Raw genomic sequence first — 22,546 nt, forward strand, 5'->3', positions numbered from 1 at the left:
TAGTTTCTTGAATATTATGTTTATAAAGCTTAATTCTCCCTAATCTTCTCTCCTATCTGTCAGCTCTCACTTCCCCAGTGAAGGATGAAGGGTAAGAATTATGTCAGTTTGAATTTTGCATCTTGACATGGGCAAGTGCACAATAAAACAAAAGGAAGCTGAAACAAAGCAAAACTATGCTCAAGAAAGAATACTTTGTACAGAAAGACATGAGAAAACAAGCAAAGAGAGTATTTCAAATCGAATGTTAAAAACCCATTCAAGCAAAGTAATTTGAAGTTGTTATGTTAAAAAATATATCATTTAGCAGAGAGGTATTCTAAGAATTTGGGATATTGAGGCTTTGAGGAGAAGCTAACATTGTTGATGGTAACATTTAGAAGAGGGACAAAAGGACTTTCCCATTAGGAAGCATATAGAAGACACATGGGGAACAACAACCCTTAGTCTTGTCTCCATACAGAAAAGGGAAAGGCAAAGATATAAGAAAGAGATGGGTAAGAAGATACTGAATGGATTGAAAGAGTAAAAAAAAAAAAAAAAAAAGAAGAAGTGATAAAGTGATGATTCTGAGAAAATTCCTAAACTCTGCCTAGATTTATAATGTGGAGGTTCATCTTACTATGGCAGTAAATTTAGAATAAACTTGAAATACTCTGCATTGGACTACCTATTTTTTCTCATCTAATCTGTGTAAGGTTTCACAAAGTCACCAATGGCCTGGTGAAAACTCCCTCTGGAAAATGTTTGTAGTGCCGCATTAACTAATGACAGGCATCTTACCAAGGAAAGAGAGGCAAAGCAATTTATTCTCTATTATGATTTCTGCTACTTAATTTGTATCAGGAGAGCTGGGAATTAAAAAAAGGAGATACAAGAAATCTTAACAATTTAGCAAAAACAAATGGTTGTGTTTCATGGATGGCTAAGGCTTTTTGTACTAAATAAATCATCATCTCTCATGGAAAACCCTGAAAAAGGAGCACACTCCCTCTGTCACTGTATCTCTGTCAAATAAATAAATAAATCTTTAAAAAAAATACATGTATGGTTAAAGAAATAACTCTTAGAGGGGAAGGTAATAACTTTGTAACTTAGGAATTGCATGGAGTCCTTCCTGTGTGCTTTTGGTTTCTGACTCTTGCAGTTCTCCACACTGAGCACCTGGTTACTCTGATTTGTCTGAGGAAGGAAAGTCAATGAGCCTATGCCTTACCGCCTCCACCTCGGCAGGGTCATACCAGACATTGATGTAAGGATGCTGTAAGGCGTCATCCACCGATATTCTTTTTGCTGGGTCGATCACTAGCATCTTTGACAGTAAGTCCCTGGCTTGGCTGGCTGAAAGGATGAGTGAGAGAAACAGTTAGTAAAATTTTGACTTCGACAGGAAGATTTGTTGAAGGGAGGAGGAAATTAAGAAAACAAAGATAAGCTAGCACCTTCTTTCCAAACATCAAGCAACTTTACCAAGTGACTAGGGAAATGCAAAATGAAACAAGGAAATAATTTTTATTCATCAGATTAAAAAAATAAAAGGTGGCATGATATTTACTAACACTGGGTAAGTTCATTCATGTTGTACATTATACATTGATAAGTATTTTTATGAGGCAAATTCGGACTATCCATTAAAAATTTTACATGTGAATACCTTACGACCCATCAGTTCCACTTTAAGGTATATAGCCTAGAGAAACAATAAATAGTTCATGTTCATGAAAAAAATACAGAAAGGATGTTCACTGCAGTGTTGGTTATGGAATAAAAAAATAACTTTAAACAGTCAAATTTCCATCTAAAGAGCAAAAAAAAATGAACTATGGTCCAAATGTATCATGGAATTGTAGTTAGCAGTTTAAAAGAACGAGGTAGATTTATATGAACATGAACATGTTATTAAGCAAAAAAATGAAGTTGCAAGAAAAATCCACAGATCATGTTACCATTTGTGTACATCTGCCCCTTCCCAATGAAATTTCCCTCTCTTCCTATTAATGTATATAAATGTATAGAAAAGGTCCACATGAATAATCAACAAACTGAAAATAATAGTTACCTCTGAGGAGGTAACTAAAATAAAATAAATTAAAAATAAATTAATTAAAAATAAATGGGAAATTAAAAATGTAATTAAAAATAAATGGGAAAGAATGAAGTTTTTTAAAAGGAAGCAGATAAAGTGGATGTAGTTTGCTCTTTTTAAAAGCTTTTCTGAGAAGGAAAAAAATGGATAAAGTATTGTCTAGAGGGAGACAAGGAGGTCAGGAGTGGCTTTTTTTGAGGATGGGAGAGATGATGAAGGCTTTAACAGGGGGAGAAGCTGCAAGGATAGACAGGAGGGGACAGATCTGAGAGTAAGAATCCACACATAGATCAGCAACCATGCTGATCTAGTTCAGTTTTTAAAATACTAAATGTCTACTCTGTGTCAGCTACAGTGTGAGGTATCAGAGAGGCCAAAAAATAAACAAACGGTGATAATCAGTAAGTAAGTATATCAGTAAATACAATCAGTAAGTATAATTAGTAATAGTAAGTAAGTATAATTATTTAACAACAGTGCAAAAAGACACCTAGTTTTCAATCTCTGAAGATATAAAATTTTACAGAAAATACAGCTCCAATCTGATTCGAAAATTTTATGGGAAAAATATTCTATTTGTTCCATGACTCCCTCTAATGGCCCAACAGGGGTATATTTATTCATTTCATTGATTCAAAGATCTCTTTGATTTGTAACTGATTTTATACCCAGACACACACACCCACCTCCCACAGATTCTCCAATCAAACCCTCCATGTTTCTGCTCTTAGAATGGGTGAGGGTTGGAATGGGCTCCTCATCAGTAGGGGCATGAACTACAGTAATACCAAAGGATCTCTCTCAAAAACAATGACCAATACTATTTGAAGGGAACAAAATGAGGAGGAAGAAAATGTTTCAATTTCTCCTCTCTCATTGTTTTATTTGTAAATGTTTTATGCTCTTTTTAAGTAACAATAGAAAGAATTCTTCTCTCTGATTATTTGTATAATTCCTTATAATTTACCAATTTTTATATTAAAATCATCTTAAATAATTATAAATATATAAACTAGCATATAATTTATAAAAATACTATAATCATAGAGATTGAAAATGATTGAAAACAAAAAAGCTCAAGAAAGTCGGAATTACATTATGAAGCGTGCTATTTTATTTAGTGGTTTTTCTACAAGTGCTGTCATTATCTCAAATAATTTGATCAGGGCTTTTATCATCCCCACATTGTTATACGACAAGTGTCTTCATATAAAGAGATTACTTTTGCCTGACATGTCAATTAGCATCATAAAAACATTAAATTCTTCAAATCTCTATTTGGAGTATTAGCTCTTCTTCAATCTGTATATAGGCAGTGTTGATCTTAAAAGCAGCATATTTAGTAATCATTTAGTCTGTTGCCATTGACTGTGCAGCCAACTGAAGGAAGAAACCCAACCATGCAATAAAGCTGTCACGAACACAGGAATGATGCTGCACACTTAAAACCCACGAGATAAAAGTCTGGGGATGATAAGACCTGGGAGATAGCACCACTTTTTCTTTTTTGATAGATACAGTTACATTTTAAATAATAATTATTATGTTTTTTTAAATGTCTAACAGCTATTGAGTATTTACTGTGAGGCAGGCATTGTTCTAAGCACTTGACAAAATATTTACTCAGTTAATCCTCCCAATGATCCTAAGGTAGGTACTTTCTACTTTCATTTGTTAAAGGAAGTATAGATAGTTTAGATAACTCATCCAGGTCCACACAGATTTTCAGGGACAGTGGTTGAGCCCAGGCAAGGAAAAAAATCAAATTTGTTTCAAAATCAGTTCTCTAAATGTTCTAAATAAAAATAAGAAATAGAATATTATTTATAGTATATATTTAAACATTGCCAAATTTATCCCTTGTCTCTAATCCTATGACTAAGGCATTATTATCCAAGTTTTGTGGGTGAAGAAACTAAGATCTGTTACTGAAGTTCTTAACTACAGACATAGTAGTAGTAAGAACTACTTATTAATGAAAATATTTCTATTGAATATATAATGTGTAAGTAAATCTCATTTGTCACTCTGAAAAAATAGTGGTTGAACATTCTATAAAATACAAATTAAAAAACTCAAAACACCAGCATCTCCAAGATTTCACAACCAAAAACTGTGTTGGAAATATTCCCCAGGGTAATAAAAAGAATTGGAACAATGACTTCAATGTGTATCACATTGGTCTTTTAGAGTTACACTGCAAAAGAATTTTGAGATTCCAAATAAGCCTCATGACATAGTTTACCCATACCACTGTCACATCCTTTATTACTATCTTTCCCTCTGAATATCCACACAATTCTAAAATCCTTGATCACATGCTCTTAGTCAACATAATAATAATAATAATTTTAAAAATCTTTAAAAAATACTCCTTAAATTGAGGTAGTTCAAGTTAAAGAGATGTGTCTCTATCATTTGTCCCTACCATTATTTAGGCCATCGCCCTCATGGTAATTCTGAAATTTTCCCTGATGGGCATACCTTTGAGTTTATTGTGCTCAGAGTCCGCTGGGAAGAGGGAATCTGGAAAGAGCTTGGGGAAGGTGAGTCCTGCATACTTGGGCCGATTCTCCACATAGTTTCTTACTGTAGGTTGCAATTTCTTCATGAATTCAGGACATGGTGTTCCTAGTTGCTCAATTACCTTGTTCCACTGGTCAATATCTGAGAATTGAATGGTTAAGGGCAAAAAAAAGTGCAAACCTACTAGGTCTTGCCTTTCACTAGTTGGGAGACTAACTGCTTCTCCAAATCCTGAGCAATCACCAACATAACTGGAGTTTAATAAGCAGAAAGGATTAGAATATAAAACCAGAATTGTCAGACAATGACTCTTCTGGAATTTTAAATTCACCTGTGGCATAAATACACTTTTGGGGAACTAGCATTACTGAACAAAATAGGATATCATGAAATAGTCCTTGAGTTGTAAAGATGAAAAGCTATTTAAATGACAGAAGAAGAATTTCTTATATTGAGAAAGGCTTCTATATAACCATGTGATTTAAATGAGAAAAAATATGGCACAAAATATTTTTATCATGAAATTACCCCAATCATTTGTTTACTAAAAATGACAAATACATAAATATTTTATAAGATTCATTTACATTTTTTAAAATTCCTTTTTAAGATTTTTCTCTTCCTTTCTCTAGGAAATTTCATCATCTCTTCATCTTACTAATGCATCAAATATGGGATCAGTATAATTTTTGATGATAAATAACTCATTATTCTTCTAATTATTCTTCTCTAGAAATTTTTAAGATTTCTAGTTCTTAAAGGAATTATGATTTTATACCTATTTTTTTTACTTCTGATAGTAATCCCCTGCATTCCAAAATATTCCTTTCAATGTGGTATCAGGATAAATACAGGATGTTCAACTTAAGACAACAGATTTCCATCCAAGTGTTTGTATTTCTAAAGTATAGTAAGCATGGGGAATTCTACAGGAAAATATTACTTCTCTATGAAAATTATGAGACTGATGTGCTACCTACTGCGCTAACGAGGCACCTTGAAAATTAATACTCCCCAAATTGAGGATCTTTGACAGATATACTCATTGATTGTGATTTTCTTTTCCATTTATCATTAATGTTTAATATATCAGAGCCTTGTGAATGATAAATAACACTCATGAAAACTCTGAAGAACCAACTGGAAGAAGTTAATTTCAAACAGATTTCCTTGCTGTGTGTCAATGAATGATAGAACTTAGAAATTATTCTTAAATACAATAACACAGGCAGTGCTCTCTCTTACATTGTTTATTTTTCTACAACTTTATCCTTCAGTGTTAATTAATTCCTTTTTGCTACTGTAATTTGTAACAGTTCAGGGATCTAACTATAAAATTACTCAACTGAGATTTGTAAAATCTTTACCCTTAGCGATTTAGTAGTGTTGGACTAAAAAAGATCAACAGCCCTGACAAAAGACAAAACTAATGAATTTAACAAAAATAAATATATATTGCAAAGTGAATAAAAGACTGAGCAAAGATAGCATCAAGTGAATTTGCAAATCCTCTTCTATCTCCCTTATAATCTAGCTGAATAAAATTTAAATTATTATACAACCTCTTAATTATTAGGTTAAAAATATATGATGTGTAATATTAAAAGATGGAGGGGGGTGGGAAAAACTTAAGAATATTTCCTTATAAAACAGTAGGAATAATTAAATGAACACATTTCAATAAAAGTTCATCTAAGTTACAATGTGCAAGAGAATATAGTAGTAAGTCAGACTCATTAGGAACAAATAAACTGAAAGATAACAAAGGTTAGAATTAAAGATTATTCTTAGACAAAAACTTATGTTAGTACTATGGACACAGGTCCCATAACTATTTAGCGATATTTAAATAGAAAACACTAATTATGGTTCAATAAATCTCCATGCTTACACTGTAAATTATGAAAAGAAGTCTACTCTCTAATACAGTTAGGTTATCATGCCCTACCAAGCCATCATTTAATCATTGGTCATACTTCCTTCAAATTCTGAAGACCTGATGTCAAACTAAAAATAAGGGCAAAGAAACTATCAGATTTTCCATAAAGGAATTATTTAACAAAGTTGGAAAATATTTGCTACATGCTAATATTATAGGTACATTTAGCTAGAATTACAAAGTTATTCAGCAAAAAATTGTTTGTAGAATAGCATTCCCTAGACAATTCCATGGCATTTTTATAATAAAGTTTAAGGAGAGTCAAATATTCTGGAAGTTGTTAAACAAGAAGTGTCACAATGTTTCTTTTTACAAATTAGAATCAAAGTCTATAGACACATTCAGTATGTTTCCTACCTTAGATTGCTTTTTAGATGAAACACTACTGCAGTGCTAGATATAATAGTTTACAAAAAGGAGGAAAACAAGAATCTTTCATTATTGTTAATGTAGTAGTCGAATGTTCTAAAGGTAAATATGTAGTATAGCCATCTTTAAAAGTGTGTGCCTTTATTTGAACCAATCCATTTCAAGTTCTTTGCTCCTATAAACAAGAATAGTTTTAAGTAGTAAGTGCCTGTTTTCTGGATGTTCACAGGATCCCAATATGAACAACTTTGTTCAACTGTTCTTAGTTAACCACATATTTCTCTATAATCATAATTAACCAAATGTAAGCCACAATTGGAAGTCATATCTCTCTGCTGGAAGTCCAGCGTTTGTTCCAAGGATTCCAGGAAGAAAAAGAGCAAGTTTGGAACTGATGTGGTAGAAGCTGCTTTCCTTTGGCATAAAATTGATAGTATGCTTGTCATGGGCCCTAAAGAATATCTCTTAAACTGTATCCCTAGTTTATCAGGTAAACATATTCACACATAAAAGAATTAATTTTATTAATATTTTAAATAGATAATAAAGTGGTGTGTTTTAGAAGAATTTTTAAATTATCAGATTTCCATAGCAACCATATTTTTTAAAAAATACATCAAGTTTTAACTAGATTTTTATGATCATGTGTTGAAAACATGATAAATATTATTTCACAGAATGGCTGAAATCATTTTTGTAAAAAGATTTGTTTGCTTTACAATACTCATAAGTCATTTTTATGTTGAGTAAGGATCTGAATATTTATAGATTCTAGTCTGTGTGGTTATCAAAAAAGTAATAAATATAAATAATTTATAATAATATATAAAATAAATATTTTATATTTTTGATCTATTTTTAAAATATCACACTTAACATAATTATAAGGCATTTAATAAAAATAGAAAAATGTCATCTAATAGGAATTGACAATTTCTTCATCTAATTGTAAATTCACTACATTAAAAATAGCCATATTACCAAAAGTTTGATTTTATAGAGTATGATGACAAGATAATGTGCAAGTAGTGACTATTTCTAACATATTCAACAAATAATATTATAAGGTATGAATAAAACAAAGAAGTATGTATTGTTAAAATATGTATCTGAAATTCTAAGTTTGAAACTTATTCCAGTTCATTTTATCAATTAGCTAAGAGCTTACATTTCATGTACTCCTTGTATTTTAACTTTCTTGGTTGTGCAACTTTCTAAAACATCACAAACTGCCTTGAACACAGTGTACAAACATGCTTTATCCTTCTCTGGGTATTCTGGATCAGAATTATGGACATAATTTATTCTATGCACATTTAAGCTTCCGGAAGCTACTAAGTGGAATCATAAAGCACATTCTATTATGTCCTTTGAATAACTGTATCTTCCTTTTATGTTTTTTCTCATTATTGGTTACTTTTTGTTATTATGAATGTGTTTTCCAGAGTTGACACCTCAATGAATCTAGACTTGGTTTTACTGTGTCTCAGAGTAAATATTTTGTAAAAAAACAAACAACAAAAAAAAAAAAAAAACCAAACAAACAAAAAAAACCCTCACATCTATTTGAAATTTAAAGAGTATCAGCGTCTGTCTCCAAATTCTCAACTACATTCTTTTAAAAAGATAATTTTGCCTCGAAAGAGACTTGTCTGTCTAGAAAGTTCCAGGAGAGACTATACTATTTTGCAAGCCAACTAGCTGCCTTGGTACTGTGCTGTGCCATTTATTAGGTGTCATGATATAAAATCATGGCTCCCAAACTTGTATATTCATAACATAGAGAACTTACTAAAATGTAGATTGCTCCCCTCTCCCCATTAATCTACAAGATACTGAGTCCATAAGTCTAGCATGATATTAAAAAATATCAGTAGTAATTGTAATCCAGATGGCCCAGGACTATATTTTGAGAAATACTAACATAGAATATACTAAAAGTCTCTTGTGAATTACTAAGTCCAGAATTAAGAAAATAGTATTAGGGTGCCTGGGTGGCTCAGTGGGTTAAAGCCTCTACCTTCAGCTCTGGTCATGATCCCAGGTCCTGGGATCAAGCCCTACATGGGGCTCTCCGCTCAGCAGGGAGCCTGCTCCCCCATCCCCCGCTTGCCTCTCTGCCTACTTGTGATCTCGGTCTGTCAAATAAATAAATAAAATCTTAAAAAAAAAAAAGAAAATAGTATTAACATATTTCAGGTCTATTACACAAATTAGAATAGGGTCCATTTCATCAGAAGATTAATCCACACCTACTTGCTATGGAAAACTTAAGGGTCATTCATCGGAAAAAAATATACTGATATTTATCCCTCTTGCTCATGTCACTTTCCTGAAAAATGATGGGGAATTATAGTAAGTGACACATAGTCTCCCAGCAAAGGGTGAATGATTCTGCTCATCATCATCTAGGAAAGAATGAAAATTATATGTTGCTATCACCTGTGGGTACTACTTATAAAACATACAAAAGCTACTCAATATAATGTTCAAAATATTTGACAGTTTATTTCAGTAATTATTCTGTATTTCTTTAAGATAAAATTTTCTCTCAAAAGAACTCTTACTTCTGAGGACAATTTTAAAGATGAGGGTAGAAATTTATATATGACAGAGTTCTGGATCCAGATTTTTATAGTTATGTCTTGAGCTGTTCTGTTACTTTAAAATTCTTTTTACTCTTTTTATTTGAAAATCTTCATTTTCTCTCAAAAGCTACCCCCCAAACTCTGGTAACTGAAATATGAATAAGCGTCTTAATGCATAATAGTAACTAACATTTATTTTTATTATAAATGAGCACAGGAAGAAGAAATATTATGAGCCAAACACATTAAAAAATTGAAAGCTGACAATTTGAGTAAAGGCTATTTGGTCACTGGCAGGCGATTGTGAATGGAATACTATGGGATTCAGGATATCCAAAGGCTGATATTTGAAGCATGATGTGTATGGATCTCTCTACAACCCATTTTGTCTTATAAATCTATTTATTACTGTAATCTGTATTTCCTTACAAAGCAAAAAATGGAGAGACACTTCACATGTAAGGAAATCTAATATATATAAATATGTTGTCATAACAGTGGAATTTTTATTAAGCTATTAAAGGTTTACCTTTGGGGTCCCTCATTTGCACAAACCCCTTATAATACTCTGTATCTAATTTGATATTCATTATATAAATAAATTATTTTTTTACAAAATACCTTCCTCAAGCTATATGATAATCTGGCCTCATAAAGACTGGATGTGACCCTACCTGCATTTTGAAACTGGGAAGAGGCCTTGGGGATAATTTAACTTGATATCTGTATTTTATGGCTGAAAAATATCAAAATCCTTTTAAAATTGGTAAATACAATGACTTTAAAGAAAGGAGGTAATAAAAACAACTAGCACCAACAGAAATATAAAATTCTATTTAATAGGAGTTTTGGAAAGCTGTAGTCTATGCTTTGAGACCCTTTGATTAAATCCATTTTGGGGCATAAGACTATAAAAAAGGGAAATTAAAAAGGGACAATCAGGTTTATAGAAGATCAAGAAAACATCTATATGAGGCATATTGGACAAAACTTTTTATGTTTAAATTTTAAAAAACAGAGACTATATCTGCCCCCATCCTAACCCTTCAACCCTCTTATTCCTTAGTCATAATCCCTTCTAATTCAGTACCTTTTATTGTAAGTTTCATCATGGCAAGTTTCAGTCAGTTCTGTTTACTGATAAATGCCTAGAAACACTATGTCCAGCACATAGTGAGAGTTCAACAGTACTTGTTAAATAAAGGAATGTCTACTTTAAGTTCAACCAGAGTTTTATAATAGAGATAATATAAAGAATAGGAGAGAGAAAATATTCAAAGAAATAATAATATAATTATATATAATATAAATATAAAGAATAGGAGAGAGAAAATATTCAAAGAAATGAAAACTGAGAAATTTCAGGAATTGTAGATAGGTTGGAATTTGTGAAACACATTTAGTCCCAAGGGAAATAAATAAGAAAGAAAAGAAAAGGAAAGAAAAAAAAGAAAAGAAATAATCCACACCAAGTTACATGGTAGAGGAACAACAAGTAATCGAAGACCAAGGAAAAAAAGTCCTAAATGAAAGCAGACAGAAAGGACAGACTATGTCCAAAGATGACTATTAAACTATTAAACTGACAGCTCCTTATTCACCAGAAATACTGTAAACAAAAAGCCAGTAGAATAGTATCTTAAAAAGCTGGAAGAAAATAACATGTTAATCTAAAGTTCCATATCCAAAAAAACTGTCAAGTAAGGGAACCCCATTCAAAAAGGAAAAAAATGTTTTATCATCAAAGACCTTTACTAAAGAAATTTTAAAGGATATTCTTTAGAGTAAGTAAATAATCTCAAAATACATCACATCAAGAAGAGAAAGGATAAAAACCATATAATCATTTCAATAGACACAGAAAAAGCATTTGACAAAGTACAACATCTATTCATGATAAAAACCCACAACAAAGTAGGTTTGGATGGAACATATCTCAACATAATAAAAGCCATATACAAAACACCCACAGCTAACATAACCTCAATGGGGGAAATGAGAGTTTTTCCCCTAAGGTCAGGAATAAGACAAGGATGTTCATGCTCACCACTTTTACTCAAGATGGTACTGGAAGTCCTAGCCACAGCAACAGAAAACAAAAATAAATTAAAGGCATCCAAATTAGTAAAAAAGGAAGTAAAACTTTTACTATTTGCAGATGCCAGGATACTATATATAGAAAACCCTGAAAGACTCCACCAAAAAAACTATTAGAACTCACTAAAGTCCCAGGAAACAAAATCAACATACAGAAATCAGTTGCATTTATTGCTTTTTTTTAAAAAGATTTTATTTATTTATTTGACAGAGAGAGATAACAAGTAGGCAGAGAGGCAGGCAGAGACAAAGGGGGAAGCAGGCTCCCTGCTGAGCAGAGAGGCCGATGTGGGCCTCGATCCTGAGACCCTGAGACCATGACCTGAGCCTAAGAAGAGGCTTAACCCACTGAGGCACCCAGGTGCCCCAATCAGTTGCATTTATATACACCAATAATGAAACAGCAGAAAGAGAAATTTAAAAAATAATCCCATTTACAATTGCACCAAAAACAATAAACTACCTAGGGAAAAAACCTAACCAAAGAGGTTAAAGACTCCAAAAACTAGAAAACGTTGAAAGAAATTCAAGACAGCACAGAGAAATTGAGACACTCCATGCACATGGGTTAGAAGAGCAAATACTGTTAAAATGCCCACATTACCAATTACAAAGCGATTTACAAATTTAATGCAATCCCTATCAAAATACCAATAGTGTTTTTCACAGAACTGGAACAAACAATCCTAAAATTTGTATGAAACCACAAAAGACTCCAAATAGCCAAAGCAATCTTAAAAAGGAAAAACATGGATTGCCTGGAAGGCTCAGTTGTTAAGCATCTGTGTTGGTTTCAGGTCCCCATCCCAGGGTCCTGGTATCAAGCCCTGCACTGGGCTCCCTGCTTAGTGGGGAGCCTGCTTCTCCCTCCCACTCTCCCTGCTTGTGTTCCCTCTCTCATTGTGTTTCTCTCTCCATCAAATAAATAAAGTCCTTTAAAAAAAGAAAAGAAAAGAAAAACAGAGGCGCCTGGGTGTCTTAGTCAGTTAAGCATCCAATTCCTGATATTGGCTCAGATTATGATCTCAGGGTTGTGAGACAGAATTTAAGATTTTAAGATACTAAAAAAAAGAAGAAGAAGAAGAAGAAAGAAAGATTTTAAGATACTCTCTCTCCCTCACTCTCTGCCCCTCCTCTCTCTCTCTCTCTATAAAAGAAAGAAAGAAAGAAAGAAAGAAAGAAAGAAAGAAAGAAAGAAAGAAAGACAAAACTGAAAGTATCACAATTCCAGACTTCAATTTATACTACAAAGCTATAGTTATCAAAGCAGTATGGTATCAACATAAAAATAGACACACAGATCAATGGATCAGAAGAGAAAATCAAGAAATAAATCCACAATTCTGTGGTCAATTAATCTTTGATTAAAGAGGAAAGAGTGTGCAATGAGGAAAAGGTAGTCTCTTCAACAAATGGTGTTGGGAAAACTGGACAGCCACATGGAAAAGAATGAAAGTGGATCACTTTTTTAAACCGTATGCAAAAATAAATTCAAAATGGACTAAAGACCTAAATGTGAATCTGGAACCATAAAAATCATAGAAGAGAGCACTGACAATGTCTCTGACAACAGCCATAGCAGCTTTTTCTAGATATATCTCCTGAGGGAAGGGAAATAAGAGTTAAAAACCTTTGGGACTACATCAAGATAAAAAGATTCTGCACAGCAAAGGAAACAATCAACAAAAGTAACAAGTAACCTACACTGGAAGAAGATATTTGTAAATGATACATCCAATGAAGGGTTAGTATCCAAAATACATAAAAAACTGATATAAATCAACACTCACAAGCAATTTAAAAATGGGCAAAGAGGCAGACAAACCATAAGAGACTCAATCTCAGGAAATAAACTGAGGGTTGCTGGAAGGGAGGGGGTGGGAGGGGTGGGGTGGCTGGTGATGGACACTGGGGAGGATATGTGCTATGGTGAGGGAAAAAAAATCTTGTAAACCTAAAAAAAAAAAAAATAGAAAACTTTCTGAACTACAACTTAATTAAAATATATCCATGTAAATAAATGTCATTTATTAATAAAAAATATTAAAACATTACAAAAATGGGCAGAAGAAATGAACAAACATTTTTCCAAAGAAGACATATAGATGACCAACAGAGACATGAAAAGATGCTCAACATCACTCATCAGAGAAATGCAAATCAGAACTACAACAAAATCACCTCACACCTGTCAAAATGGCTAAAATCAAAAACACAAGAAAAAGTGTGGATGAAGAAGTAGAGAAATAGGAATTCTCATGCGTTGTTAATGGGAATGCAAACTGGTGCAGCTGCTATGGAAATTAGTAAGGAGGTTCCTCAAGAAGTTAAAATCACCCTATGATTCAGTAATTGCACTACTGAGTATTTATCCAAAGAATACAAAAACTAATTCAAATGGATACATGCACCCCATGCTTATTGCAGCATGATTTACAATAGCCAAATTATGGAAGCAGTCCAAATGTCCATCAGCAGATGAATGGATAAAAAGATACAATGGAATATTATTCAGTTATAAAAAAGAATGAACTTTTTCTATTTGCAATGACATGGATGAAGCTAAAGAGTATAATGCTAATCAAAATAAGTCAATAAAGTCAAATACCATATGATTTCACTCATATGTGGAATTTAAGAAACAAAACAAAGGAGCAAAGGAAAAAAAGAGAGACGAACCAAGAAACAGATTCTTTTGGGGGGGGGTTAAAATGAGTTTATTCAAGAATGTTCTTAGGAAGGCAACAATATTAAAAAAAAAGAAAAAGAAAAACTTCTGTTTCTTCACACTGAAAAGGTAATAACAGAGGTTGTAGTTATAAGCCTCTTTCTACCAGAATTCTGATAGTATATCTAGCATAGTGCAGTCATTTCTGCGATGATAGAATAAATTTAAAGTCTCTGCTATGCTTCTCTTCAAAAAAGAGATGAATAATAAAAGAAGATGTCATTAAAAAGCCATTTTTTTTCTATTCGTTCTGTAGAATTGGAGCCAGTATCTTTATCATCAGTGGCTACAATTTTCACTTTATCCACTTTAGTAAGTTCTGTCACCTTTCTGAATTCAACATCATTCAATACAAAATTCCACTCATTATCACAGAATCTGTTTGTATTTAGAGAGCTCCTGAAACTGACTCTGTTCCTGACCCTCTGCACCAATACTGAATTTATAGCTTTATCAAAATGAGGTAGAACTTGAAGGGCAACTTGATGGTGGGGGGGTTGGTGATCTGTTGAGACTATAAGGCTACCCTGGAGACTGTTTCCCAAAGAGGTATTTCTGTACAACTGATGAGCCATGGCTTAGGAAGAAGAAATTGTTTTTCTTATTCAGGCTTGCACTGATGTCCTGTGGAAAAGGTGCTCCCACCACGGATTGGAGAGAAGCAGCACAGTCAGCCAAGAAAGAGAATCTTAACTATAGAGGACAAACTGATGGTTACCAGAGTCAAGGGAGAGAAAGGATGGCTCAAGTAGCTGACGGGGCTTAAAGAGTACACTTATCAAGAACAGCACTGAGTGTTCATAGCAGCAATGTCCACAATAGCCAAACTGCGGAAAGAACCAAGACGCACTTCAAAAGACAAATAGATATATTCTATATACACAATGGAATATTCCACTGTGTAATATTCTATATACACAGTGGAATATTCAGTCTTCACAAAGGATGAGTACTCAAATTTTGCATCAGCTTGGATGGGACTGGAGGAAATTATGCTGAGTGAAATAAGTCAAATGGAGAAAGTCAATTATCAAATGGTTTCACTTAATTGTGGATGCATAAGGAATAACAAGGAGAACATTAGGGGAAGGGAAAAATGAAGGGAGAGAAATCGGAGTGGGAGATGAATCATAAGACACTATAGACTCTGGGAAATGAACTGAGAGTTTTAGAAGGGAGGAGAGTAGGGAGATAGGTGAGCCTGGTGACTGGTATTAAGGAGGGCATGGATTGCATGGAGCACCGGGTGTTATACATAACTAATGAATCATTAAACACTACATCAAAAACTAATGATATGGGTGCCTGGGTGGCTCCGTTGGTTAAGCGACTGCCTTCGACTCAGGTCATAAGCCTGGAGTCCCAGGATCGAGTCCTACATCAGGCTCCCTGCTCGGCCAGGAGTCTGCTTCTTTCTCTGACCCTCTCCCCTCTCATGATTTTTCTCTCACTCTCTCTCTCTCTCAAACAAATAAAATCTTTTAAAAAATAATTAATGATGTACTGCATGGTGACTAAGATAACACAATATAAAATAAAATTAAATAAAGAACACTGAATAATGTATAAAACTATTGAATCACTCTAGGTATTAGAATTAATAGAACCCTGTATGTTAATAGAACACTGTATGTTAACTATATTGGAATTAAAATGAAAAAACTTGGGATGCCTGGGTGGCTCAGTGGGTTAAGCCTCTGCCTTCCCTCAGGTCATGATCCAAACAAAGGTCCTGGGATTGAGCCCCACATTGGGCTTTCTGACTGGCAGGGAGCCTTCCTCCTCCCTGCCTCTCTGCCTACTTGTGATCTGTCTGTCAAATAAATAAATAAAATCTTTAAAAAAATAAAATTAAAAAACTTAATAAAGGTAAACATAGAGAAATAAGAAAAACACAGTGTTCTGGTCTATTTCAAAATGGTTCCTTTCCCACTATGGAAAAAATGAGGCAATCTTTCTCAGATATTTTCTGGAAACTGATCAAGTTCTTGGAGGTAAATCTAATGATGTTGTGGTCCCATATGACTGACTCCCTGGAATTTTTAAATCTGAGAGGTGTCTACACTGAGTTTTTAGAAATTTGTTAATTATAGTTCATATTTTTCTACCCTTGACATAAATCCCTGCATTTGTCTGTTTCTCTTGGTTGGGGGAAGTAGCTTTCTCTGCGTCTTCCCACTCTTGCAGATCCAAGAGAGCTGATGATTTTCAATCTGTTCAGCCTTTTTACTTCTTCTTAGAATGGATTGATGACTTCTAAGCTTCTTACATGTGGACCTGGAAACCAAAGGTCTATTTTCTTTGATTTGATATTATGATGAGACATATTCATATTTTTATTTTCATATTATTTGTTGTTGGTGTAGAAAAATAAACTTGATTTTTAAAGTTGAAAAAAAAGGAAAATAAGCTTAAAGGGCCAAATTGCAAGAAGTAGTGGTAAACAAGAAAATTCTTTCATATAAAGGTGAATCTAAACAAACTCTAGCTGTATGCAATATTCTAACAATATTGTCAATTCATGAGGCTAAAGAAAAAGAACTAAAATACTGGGTATAGATAACATATTTAAGTTGGTATAATAATAACCTAAATTAGTTTATCCTAAGATCCTCATGTGTTCAGGAGAAAGATAAATATTATCCAAATTAAAAAGGCAATTTCCCACATATTGAACTATGGATTTAATAGTAAACATTGGGTTTTTATTTATCATATATTATTAATAAATAATATTTAATATTAATTACTAATAATAAAATAGCAGTTAAATATTATTTACTATAATAATTAATAATAATAGCTACAGTATAAATACTAATAGGAATCTTAACAAGCCAATTCTAAAATGTTTGTGGAAAAGCAACAATTCATTAATAGCTAAGATACCTGAAGAAGGCAAAAAAGGTGAGATATTTACCTTACCTGATATATGTAGATATTATACATTTGTATGAAGAAAAGGTAGTAGTGCTATAAAGATAGAGAAAGAGACCAGTGGAACAAAATAAAGGGCCCAGAATCTAAAATGCTCTCCCTCAGTGTGTGGAAACTTAGGACAGTAAGCCTTATAGACCAGTAAAGAAAGAATAAGCTAGTCAATAAATGGAATTGAAATAAAATAAATTAGATCCCTCTTTAACACCAAACACAAAAATCAATTCCAAGTGAACTAAACACTTAAATGTAAAAGATTAATCTTTAAAACCATTATAGTAAAATTACAAGATAATATAAAAACATAAAAGGATTCTTAAGACATAAAAATACATGCACACTAAAAAAAAATCGCCAAAGTCCAAAATCATTATACAATAAAATGGGAAAACTATCTAAATACAGGGAGAAGATATTTGCAATACATAAAAACTGACAAAAATACTTGTCAGAATATATAATGAACTCTTACTAATCAATGTTTAAAAATACAATAAAAATGTTTAAGAAGAAACTTTACCAAGGGGAAAATATTAATGGCCAGTAAACACTAGAAAAGATGCTAAGCCTCCCTTGTAGTTAAGAAAATATAAATTAGCCTCCAATAAAATAGTATTTTATATCCAAGAGATTGGTAACAAATTTAAAAACAAATCTGGCAATACCAAGAGTTAGTGGTGATGGGAAGGAGACAGTTATATTTACTTACGCTACTCTAGAATTCAATCTGATGTTACATTGTCAGGTTTAAAATGTGCATCCCCATGCACCCAAGCATTTATCATTAAAAAAACAAAAACAAAAACAAAACCACATAAAAACCTTTCCCATGTGCTCCTTTCCCCTGTATCTCCCATGAGATACATATTCATAGATTCATTGTTTATAAAAGCAAAAAAAACAAAAACAAAAACAAAAAACCTGAATATATTCCAAAGCCTATTTATAGGAGAATGAATTCACTATGGAATATTGAGACTGCAATACTTTACATCAATGAAAATGAATGAACTATCTAATGGATCAACATGAACAAATCTCAAAAATTTAATGTTAACTTCAACAAAAAGCAAGTAGCAAAATAATGTGTCTTGTGTAATATGTAAAACATATAAAACTAAACCATATGCTGCTTAGAGATAAATATACCTGTGGTAAAATATAAAGAAAGTCAAGAAGGTTGTAAAAATATGTATTTAGGATCTCTGCGGAGAGTAAAGGATATGACTGGGGAGACACAAAAAGACTCAAAGATATTGGTAATATTCTATTTTTTAATCTGAGTGATAGTATATGTGTATTCATTTTTTTGATCTTCAAAAGCTGTATATTTAACATCAATTCACTTGATGATATATTTTGTAATTCTTAAAGTAAGAATTTCTGCTATAATGAAATTCATTTGATATCCCAAAATTATCTCAGTAGTTGAGTTCTGATCCTTCTGTAGAGAATTAAAAACATTTGATTTGAAAAAATTCAGTTAATTATATATTTTTAAATATATTTACTAATAAAGTAGATATAAATTTGTAACATTTTAAAACAGCATTTATCTATTTAAAGTTCTTAATGTTAAAAATAACATGCTGAAATATTTAGATGTAAAGGATAAAGGGGATAATGTCTTATTAATATTTTAAATTTTGTTGTTGAATTGGCTTATATATTAAGAAGACATGCATAGCTCATATTGCAAGGATTTCTAGCAATCATTTATTTTGAGAATCCCTTTATATAAGTAAGGATATGTTGATTAAAATAATATGATCTTCTTATGATGTATTGTATGGATACATATTGTATCCACATGTATATACATATTGTATATCTCTAACTCCATTTTAAAGGCTCTATTTAATTAATAAATTTAGATACAATTTTATTGCCTCTTCACAGAACTCATTTCTAATAATAGAGAATTTCAAAAATAATCTATCTTGCATTTTAAATGTTTAACCTTATGAAAGTCAGTGTTCATAATTTTTTTGCTTGAAAGAGAATGACTTAAACTTTAACTAACATGTTTGAAATCATTAAAAGACCACATCCTACACTCAGAGAAGCCACTTTAGAAAATAATTAGCATTTGTCCTTCAAGAAATTTACAAATAGATCCCTATAAGAAGAATCCCAAAAATAAGTCAATATAAAATATCAAGTGTAGGCATTGAAAGCTCATCTACTATGAGTTTTTAACATTAGTAGCAGCCTAAAGCTTTACTTACAAAGGATTTTAATATCCAAATTATAAATGATACCCAAGCAACTCCCCAAAAATGTATTCAAAGAAATGTTAATCTGCACTTATTAACTCCATTGTAGAAACCTGATTTGATTTTTTAAATAGAACGTGAGAGGAAAGTAGTGATAATCCATCATTTTAATTTAGAGGTGGCAAATATTCATTTCAGTCACCACAATGAACTGAAAAAGCAGAGTACAAAGTTAACAGATTGAGTCTATTTTCATCAAATGCCTAAAATTAGTCAAAACTTAAGAACTGTTTCATGTTGATGTCCAAAGACCAAAGTAAAGTTTAAAATCCCTTGGAAATGAAAAAAAACAATCCTGTTTCTCAGAAATCTGAAGAAATTAAGTTTTTATCAAGCCAACTGACTTTGAAACAACATCACCATAAACATGAATGTGGTAAATTTATTGATGTTATTTAATAAACTGAATATTTAGAAGACAAAACTGCAATATAGACAAAAACTTTAAAAAATAAATGTGTCACAGGGCGCCTGGGTGGCTCAGTGGGTTAAGCCGCTGCCTTCGGCTCAGGTCATGATCTCAGGGTCCTGGGATCGAGTCCCGCATCGGGCTCTCTGCTCAGCAGGGAGCCTGCTTCCCTCTCTCTCTGCCTGCCTCTCCGTCTACTTGTGATTTCTCTCTGTCAAAATAAAAAAATAAAAAATCTTTAAAAAAAAAAAAAAAATAAATGTGTCATAAATAAGACTAGAAAAAAGAATAGAAGTAAAAACAGTGCAGTTTTATTTTTACAAAATAAACCTTTTTAGGTTAGTTCTTACATTCAATAAAAACTAATTGAGTGCCTAACTCAGTCATTTCCCAAACTGGTCCTTTAATACACACAGAGAGTATTTGTATAAAACTATATATATCCATATAAGTAATATGTTATTCCTCAAAGCAAATAGCTAATTGTAATATGGTTAGCATACACTATATTAGTAATTAGGTTTACTTTAATTATACATTAAAACCTCATTATTATAGGTTTGATTTTATTTTTGAATCATAGTCATTTAAGCAGAGGCTTTATCTTTAATATGATGAAGACATAATATCTTCATAAGTGATTGGGTGTAGAATATTTAACCAATTTAAGAAAATAAATTATTACACACCCATATAACAATAACACAGTGTCTGTATCTATTTAACACTGAAGAGCTCCTGGAATCTTTACTTGTTAACTATTAGCTGCCTAAGATCACTTTTACTTATTCAAGTGACAGAAATTTGTTTCTTCAGAAGTTTTAATAATCTTTATTAACTAATGAGGTTTTAATTTTTGTACTTGTTAATAATGTAGAAAAAATAAGAACAGGAATTGGACCTATTATTCCTAGAAATGAAGTAAATGACAAAAAGAATTTTAAAAGAGGTTGGTCAATTTTAAAATGAAATTCATATGTGTTAATAGAAACCTCTCATGTTTTTAGGGTGAAAAAGAATCTAACTGGTTAAAGATTTCCATGTCAAGTGAATATTTCTTAAAAGCATAAATCTCCAGTCTTAAAACTGAAATATTTTGTCATTTATTATCTAGCTTTGAAAATAACTTAATTTTAAAACATCTACTCTCCCCAAAAGAGAACCAGTAGAGAAGAGCATATCACTGTTAGTTTCATAGGACTGAATTTTAAGGCAGACATTTTGAAAGCATGCTGAATGTTTGATACTGTATTATCCACGTAAGATCTATCTAGGAGACTAGGTTACTCTACCACGATGCCAGCTGGTAAATATTTGACATTGGAGTCCCTTAGAACCCCTGTAAAGATGGTGAGTACATACCACCAGCAGTGTTGTGTTAGACCAAAAGGAATTGATTTGAGAATGACACCCAGGGAGACCATTGGCTGCTAAGAAGGATACGATCAGTGCCAGGAAACAGCACTGCACCTTTTATCATTTCTCCCATGATGCACCCTACTGACCACATGTCAACTGAAAACAAAAATGAAATGAAGATAAACAAGAAGATAGGAATAGAACAGCAAATAAATGAAAACACTTGGCTACCTACGCTGTAGAGCAATGGTTTGACCTCTCACTGACTGGCTCAGAGGCCAGTCTCATGATCATTAGTGTTTTAAAACAGCAAAATAGGGAGAGCACAAGAATGTCAGGGCCCTCTCTGCTATGCAACTGAACTAACAGTGCCACTCGATGCTACTTAATGCATGATAATATTACTTTGCAATTATAATTCAATGATTAATTTAGTTTTTGATTTAAAAGGTCTAATTTGCATTCATCTACTAGAGTCTTACTGATTTGTATTGTAAATTATTCTAGATTGTTTTAATATGGGAAACATGCAAATTGGTTTCTTTTTTATTCTTTCATATACCATATTTGAAAAAAAAAAAAAAAAAAGCTGAGCTGCCAGAAACCTCAAAAGAAAGGGTTTCTTTTACAAAACACAGTTACTCTTATTTATAAATATGAATAAATTTCCAGAAGTGAAATGCCAGTTCAAGAATGAATGTTTCGAAATATGCTGGCTCAGTTTCATTGACTCCCATCAAAGGAGCATGTTTCTAAACAGGAAGCCTTGCCTTATTCTTATAAACACGGTTGCTTTATAATGGCAAGAAATACTGGCTTTCAAAACGGGATGGTTCAACGTGAAATGAACAACATGATTTAAAGAGCTGACACTTCTCAGACTATGAATCCAGAGAAACCTGGAATTCAAGGTGGAATTACAATGGCTTCTCTACTATTGCCAGTTATCATCCAGAACTTAAAATCAGTAAGCTAGGGCAGAGGGCACACAGGGAGGGGCAAAATGGGAAAAGGCAAAGCAAGAAAGTAAAATCTCTCTCTTTAACCATACTTGGTTACTCACGTGTTCCTATTGAAAAGTCAGAAAGAGAGATAAGTCATTCTTAAGGGGGAAGAGAACCTAGAAGAATAAGGGATGTTGAGGGGGAGCAAATAGGAAAAGGCATTAAAATAACAGTACACTATAATTTTGCTCCACTTACTCTTCAAATTACATTTTGTAATTTGGCAGT

The 22,546-nt window shown here is 32.5% G+C and overlaps 2 protein-coding genes across 13 annotated transcripts in view; both read right to left on the reverse strand.

Annotated features, from left to right (window-relative positions):
• The window catches only part of MAPK10 (mitogen-activated protein kinase 10), a 585,543-nt gene that overhangs the window by 47,991 nt on the left and 515,006 nt on the right, over positions 1-22,546 (reverse strand). For 11 of the 12 annotated variants that reach the window (XM_032332788.1, XM_032332787.1, XM_032332786.1 and 8 more), the window contains 2 exons: positions 4,571-4,753; positions 1,217-1,341 (listed from right to left, as the gene is read on the reverse strand). In XM_032332788.1, coding sequence (XP_032188679.1) covers positions 1,217-1,341; positions 4,571-4,753 — 308 coding nt within the window. Of the gene's footprint in view, positions 1-1,216; positions 1,342-4,570; positions 4,754-21,398; positions 21,471-22,546 lie in introns of all 12 variants that reach the window. The other variant, XM_032332784.1, reaches the window with a different exon arrangement.
• Positions 14,301-15,130, reverse strand: LOC116584443 (transcription initiation factor IIA subunit 2-like). The gene has a single exon (XM_032332797.1). It carries the CDS (start codon positions 14,906-14,908, stop codon positions 14,522-14,524), a length of 387 nt encoding a protein of 128 aa, XP_032188688.1. The 5' UTR covers positions 14,909-15,130; the 3' UTR covers positions 14,301-14,521.

This window comes from Mustela erminea, chromosome 2 (genome assembly GCF_009829155.1).
Source record: "Mustela erminea isolate mMusErm1 chromosome 2, mMusErm1.Pri, whole genome shotgun sequence".
Taxonomy (NCBI): domain Eukaryota; kingdom Metazoa; phylum Chordata; class Mammalia; order Carnivora; family Mustelidae; genus Mustela; species Mustela erminea.

What these genes read in the sequence shown, in the direction of transcription:
- LOC116584443 (XM_032332797.1), bottom strand. Translation starts at nt 14,908, where the DNA reads ATGGCTCATCAGTTGTACAGAAATACCTCTTTGGGAAACAGTCTCCAG.